At 69.5% G+C, this 5,483-nt stretch overlaps 2 protein-coding genes across 7 annotated transcripts in view; one reads left to right on the top strand and one right to left on the bottom strand.

Moving 5' to 3' along the window:
* The first annotated feature begins 165 nt into the window (after nt 1-165).
* LOC102388632 (apoptosis-inducing factor 3-like) lies at nt 166-5,470 on the top strand. 6 transcript variants are annotated; one of them, XM_025214627.1, is made up of 14 exons: nt 166-626; nt 718-799; nt 932-1,044; nt 1,328-1,414; nt 1,777-2,139; nt 2,373-2,488; nt 2,748-2,819; nt 2,943-3,006; nt 3,266-3,342; nt 3,419-3,536; nt 3,700-3,798; nt 4,091-4,166; nt 4,398-4,502; nt 4,603-4,665. In XM_025214627.1, the coding sequence occupies exons 6-14, from the start codon at nt 2,375-2,377 to the stop codon at nt 4,649-4,651; spliced, it is 774 nt and encodes a 257-aa protein (XP_025070412.1). In that variant the 5' UTR covers nt 166-626; nt 718-799; nt 932-1,044; nt 1,328-1,414; nt 1,777-2,139; nt 2,373-2,374; the 3' UTR covers nt 4,652-4,665. The 6 variants fall into 6 exon arrangements, with proteins under 6 accessions (XP_025070412.1, XP_025070410.1, XP_025070411.1 ...); XM_025214625.1 differs by lacking the exon at nt 3,266-3,342 and having other exon boundaries at nt 4,603-5,468; XM_025214626.1 differs by having other exon boundaries at nt 2,748-3,006.
* The window catches only part of ABHD15 (abhydrolase domain containing 15), a 5,119-nt gene continuing 4,881 nt past the window's right edge, over nt 5,246-5,483 (bottom strand). Inside the window, 1 exon segment of the mRNA XM_006032880.2 lies at nt 5,246-5,286. Coding sequence (XP_006032942.1) covers nt 5,246-5,286 — 41 coding nt within the window.

Raw genomic sequence — 5,483 nt, 5'->3', positions numbered from 1 at the left:
GCCCCCGGCGGGATCGGGGAGGACGGCCGGCCCTGCCCCCGCGCCCCCGGCCCCTGGGGGGTTGTGCTCCTGCCCAGCGCAGCAGGCAGCCGGGAGTCCTGGAGCCAGCTCTGCTCCCACCACTCACCCTCCGCCCGGGGTCTGCCTCGCAGGAGTGCTCTTGGCTGCGCCCCGTCGCCGTGCCTGGGCATCCACCCTGTCCCAGCCAAGCCCAGCCCCGGCCGCTTGGGCAGGTGTCCGGACGGGCCCTGGCCAGGCTCTCTGCAGCTATCTGCATTGGCTCCTGTAACCGTGGGGCTTCTCCACTTCCCGGGGGGGCCCCGGACCCGACCCAGGTGCCCATGCCGAAGCCCACGCAGGGGGATGATGCACAAACTTACCTCCCGTGCAAAGCAAGCCCACGGCCCCAGGGGAATCGGAGACCGTGCCCTGCTCCCAGTGCGTCGGGGTACCACTGGGGCTCCAGGTCCTCCTAGCAGAGCCTGCCTGGCCCGCCCCGCCCCGGCACAGCGCCTCAGCCCACAGGGCCTCTGGCAGCGCCAGCGCAGCGCTGACCTCCCGCTCTCCTCCGGTCCCCGCAGGTGAAAGTGGAAGATGGGAAGGTGTTCGTTACGGCCAGGAGAAAGGTACCCGCCTCGCCACCCCCCACCCCCTGCAGCTGCAGCCAAGCGTGGGGCAAGGGACACCGCTTGCCTTCCCTGACCCGCTTTCCTCTAGGACCTGGAGAGCAGCCGGAGGTTGAAGGACATGAGCAAGCGTTGCGGGATCAACCAGACCACGGTGCTGCTGCTGGGCGGAGGTGGGCAGGGCAGGGCAGGGTGCGCCCGAGTGGGACCCTGCCCTGGGCCCTCCCCAGCCATGCTGGAGCCCCCTCCTCCTGCCTGCCTGGCACCAGGTCGGCATGGCAGGGCTCAGACTGTTCCTCCCTCAGGCCCAGCCTCGCTGGTGTGTGCGGAAACGCTGCGGCAGGAGGGCTTCACGGGCAGGGTCATTCTGGTGACCAAGGAAAGGCACGTGCCTTACGACAGGACCCGGCTGAGCAAGGTGCGTGCGGGCCTGGCTCCGTGCCCTCCAGGCATGCAGGCCTGTGCTCCAGCCCCAGCAAAGCCCCTTGGGCTGGGCCCAGTGCTCTCGCCCGGTCCCCAGCTGTTGCTGCAGCTGTGGGGGTGGCAAGCTGCCACCCTGAGAGGCAGATGCAAGGTCTGCCACTGCAGACCTCCCTGGAGAAATGCCCCAGGGTGGTGATCCCGCCAAGCCCCTGCTCTCAGGACGGCGGGAGTGCGGGGACGACGCCTCACTCCTGCGTGTGCCTCTGCTCTGCTCCCAGGACATGGGTGTCAGGGCAGAGAGCATCTACCTGAGGGCGCCGGAGTTCTTCACGGCGCACGACATCGAAGTCTGGACTGAGAAGGAGGTGACGGAGTGAGACGTGTGCTCAGCAGCAGCTGGCTCGAAGCCGGCATCCCTCCGGGGTAGGGGTGGAGGGGCCATGTGCATCTCCGCCTGGGCATGCATGCGAACAGCACAAGTGGCTGTGCACGTGGGGGTGCCCGTGCGAGTGCCCTGGTGCAGGCTGCCGGCAGGCAGGGGGACTCTGGGAGAGAGCCCAGACGAGCATGTGGGCCGTGCAGGACAGGCAGGCGGTCCCCGCCCCCGGGGGGACGGCCCCTGGCCCCTGCACTGGGGGCGCCTGGGAGGGAGGCTGGACTGGGGCGCGCTGGAGGCAGGCCTGTGCCCCAGCCGCGGGGGCTAAGGGAGCAGGGCCCGCGCCTACAGGCAGTGTCCATCGACACGAAGGGGCAGAAGGCCCAGTTCAAGGACGGGTCCTCCCAGAGGTACGACCAGCTCCTGATTGCCACGGGCAGCCGGTGAGTAGGCAGACGCCGCGTGGGGGGCAGCGCATCCTCACCTGGGAGCGCAGGACTGGGGGGGCCGCTCAGCTCCCGCGGCCCTGCTCTTCGGGGCACGCAGCAGAGCACGAGCCGGCTGCCCCGTCCCTCCCCTGCAGCCGAAAGCCGCTCAAGTGCCCGGGCGCAGACCTGTGCAACGTGCGTTTCCTCCAGACCGTAGAAGACGCCAACCAGATCTTGGAGCTGGCTGCTGGCAAGAGGCTGGTGATCGTGGGCGCATCGTTCATCGGTGGGGACGGGCGAGATGGGGATGAGCCCTGCCCTGCCCGCAGCTGTGGGGTGGCTTTGCCCATGAGCGGCCCCGCTGGCAGCTGCGGCCAGGGAGCACAAGGGCAGGTCCTTCCCACCAACCCTGCCCAGGGCTCTGGGGGGAGCCAAAGTGGCTGGAGGAGCGCTGAGCCCCCAGGTAGCGGGTTCCTGGGGCCAGGGATGGGCCTCACCTCGGGGCGTCCTGGCTCGCAGGGATGGAGGTGGCTTCCTTCCTCTCGGACAAGGCCAGCACCATCTCCGTGGTGGAGAAGGAGGCGGTCCCGTTCCAGGAGGCGCTGGGGCCCCAGGTCGGGGGAGTTGCCATGAAGGTGAGAGTCTCCTTGCTCCGGGCCAGCAGATCCGCAGCGCAGGGTCCTGCGCAGCACCCACCCCTCACACCCAGCTGCTCCAAGCCAGTCCCAGCCCTGCCCACATGGAGGGACACCCCGGCCCACCCCTCAGGGCCGTGTCCCAAGCCACGGCCATAGGCCAGCGCAGGCGGGCGGGCAGCAGCCCCTGGGCCAGCACTCCCCAGCGCACGGCGAGCAGAGGGGCAGGCGCACAGGACGGTCACAGCTCTCCTCGCAGATGCTGCAAGGCCGGGGCGTGAAGTTCTACATGAAGAGCCAAGTCTCCGAGCTGCGCGGAGAGGACGGGAAGGTCAGTCCCGGCCGCCCACGCCCTCGGCCACTGTCTGAGAGGGCAGCACGTGTCTTGCGTGACACTGGGGTGGGGATCCCTGGGGGCCGGGCAGGGCCTCAGCTGGCTGCGGCCTCTTCCCAGGTCGCAGAGGCCATTCTGGACAGTGGGAAGAAGCTGCCGGCTGACGTGGTGGTGGTGGGAATAGGTAAGTGATGCCCCCCATTCCCCTTGTCCCAGGGCTGCAGCCTCGCCCCTGGGCAGCTCCGGCCGGACACCAGCCCACAGGGTGCCCCAGGCGTGCCCGGCCGTCACTCTGTCCTGCCCCGGGCTCCTCCCCAGGGGCCACGATGGACCTGCTGCTCCGAGCGAGGCCCAGGCTCTGCACCGGCCTCAGCCCAGGGCCAGCACCCATCTCTGGGCACCAGGACGGGCTCCCTCCATTCACCGTCTTCTGTCTGCCCCAGGCGTCTCCCCGGCCTCCGAGTTCCTGAAGGGCAGCCCGTTTGCCCTGGACTCCCGCGGCGCCGTCCTGGTGGACCTGGTGCGTAGGCTGAGGCTGTGGCTGTGCCACGATTGCTCGTGCCTGCACCCCCTGACCGCTCCCTATCCCCCCACAGCTCATGAAGACCAACGTCTCGAGGGTCTTTGCTGCCGGGGATGTGGCTGCCTTCCCGGTCACGCTGCTGGGGGGAGAGAGAATTGGCATCTACCACTGGCAGGTGGCTCAAGCACACGGTGAGGGGTCGGAGCACGGGACGGGGCGGTGGGGCCGGCTCTGGTGCAGTCTCATGCTAGCAGAGCGCAGGCCGCAGCCTGCAGCGGGCTGGGAGCCTGGAGGCAAAGGCCTCCCCCCAGCATGGGCAGGAGTGAATGGCCGCCCGGCTGGGGTGCGTTGCAGGTCACGTGGCCGCGCTGAGCATGCTGAAGAAGCAGTCACCGCTGCACACCGTGCCCTTCTTCTGGACCGTGCTGCTCGGGAGCAGCATCCGCTACGCAGGTGGGGAAGGCTATGCGGGCACAGGGCTCTGTCCCAGACCCTCGCCCCACCTGCTTGCAGGCTCTGGGGGCATGATGCAGACCCCCTCTCTGGCTCTGGGCTGGGCTGGGCTGGAGGATGTGCCCTCTGCCCCTCAGCAGCTGGGGCTCTCACTGCTTGGCCGGGCCCCAGCTCCGGTGCACCAGGCAGCCTGCCCTGCCTTCCCTCACCAGCTGAGCCTGGGGGGCAGCTGCCCGCACCTGGGGCCCGCAGGCAGGTCAGGCCCGGCCCTCACCCCTCTCCTTGCCCTCAGGCTGTGGGAAAGGCTTCACAGAGACAGTGGTGAAGGGAAGCCTGGAGGAGCAGAAGTTTGTGATCTTCTACATCAAGTGAGCGCTGGGCGGCCGCGCGGGCAGGGGAGCGAACGCTGGCTCTGCAGGGCCGTAGCCGGGAGCAGCCAGAAGCTTATGCTCTCGCTGCCCCCAGGCCCTGGGCACGCCGGCTCCCTCTGCCCCTATCGCCCCGGGCGGGGCAGACCCGAGCCCTTGGGCCAGCCGCACACAGGCACTCGCACCTGGGTGGGGGTATAGGGCCTCCTCACTGACACCTCCCTCCCTCAGGGACGGCTACGTGACCGCCGTCGCCAGCCTGAAGTGCGACCCCATGGTCGTGATGGTGGCGGAGGCCCTCTACGCCGGGAAAGTCATCTCCAAGGAGGAGGCCGAGTAAGTAGCCGATTCATGTCACCCCTCCCCGTGCCTGCCCTAGGGCCGTTCCTGCGGCCTCCGGCGGGGCTCGGGCCCACCGCTCCCTCATCTCTTGTAGGGGCTCCTGGACAGCCTGGCTAGAAATGTCCCAGACCGAGAGCAAATAAAGACCAGAAACCAACTGAGCACTCAGTGCCACCTCTGTCACTGCGCGCATGGGCGGGAGCCAGCGCCTGCTGCAGCCCCTGGGGCTGGGCCGCGAGGAGCCCTGCACTTCCTGCACCCACAGCCCACCCCGCAGGGGCTGCTGCAGCTCCCAGCACGGGCTGGGTGGGGTGGAGGGGCTGGCCTGAGCTCTCCCCCCTCCGGGACAGTGCTGGCCAGGTGCCAGGCAGGCCCCTCCCAAGGTAGCAGCAGCTCCTCCACGTAGGAAGTAGAAACAGGGGCAGGCCAGGGCTGAATGCCACAGCCACCCCGTGCCCGTGCCCTTGCCCCCCACACCGGGCCAGGGTCCTCCTTCCCTGTGCCCCAGCACAGGCCCAGCCGTGGGAGTAGGGGCAGGCTGCGGGTCAGGGGAAGAGCTCGGCTCCAGCACCGAGGGAGCCGGGGCCTGCCGCAACCAGCAGCAGGTGGCACAAGCAGCTAGGAAGCTCAGCCGAGCATCAGCCCCCAACAGCCCTGGCATCCAGCCTGGCATCCAGCCCGGCTTCCCCCAATGCCCAACCAGAGCAGGGGCCGGAACGCAGCCCTGCTCCTCGGCCTCATCCTGCCTGGCACCCGGCCTTGGGCACGGCCGCTGGGCCTGACAGAGCAGGAGGCAGCACCAGAGGCAGGGGCTAGGCTGCCTTGCCCCATGCCCCTTACACGCTGCCTCCCCGAGGCAGCCCCAGCCCTCGCCTGGCCCCGGTGGGGTGGAAGCAGGAGCATGGCTGGCCTCAAAAGCCAGGTCAGAGCCTGGGTACGCGGGGCCCTGCCCCAGCCGCAGCCTGGGCCGCCCCT

Source organism: Alligator sinensis, unplaced genomic scaffold (genome assembly GCF_000455745.1).
Source record: "Alligator sinensis unplaced genomic scaffold, ASM45574v1 scaffold1244_1, whole genome shotgun sequence".
Lineage (NCBI taxonomy): Eukaryota > Metazoa > Chordata > Crocodylia > Alligatoridae > Alligator > Alligator sinensis.
This window is presented reverse-complemented; position numbering and strand designations above follow the sequence as displayed.

Bases quoted from the DNA above. Each gene is read 5' to 3' on its own strand.
- LOC102388632 (XM_025214622.1), top strand. From the start codon at position 2,375: ATGGAGGTGGCTTCCTTCCTCTCGGACAAGGCCAGCACCATCTCCGTG. The intron at 4,167-4,397 runs GTGAGCGCTGGG...TCCCTCCCTCAG, and splicing joins TTTGTGATCTTCTACATCAA to GGACGGCTACGTGACCGCCG. The intron at 4,503-4,602 runs GTAAGTAGCCGA...CATCTCTTGTAG, and splicing joins ATCTCCAAGGAGGAGGCCGA to GGGCTCCTGGACAGCCTGGC.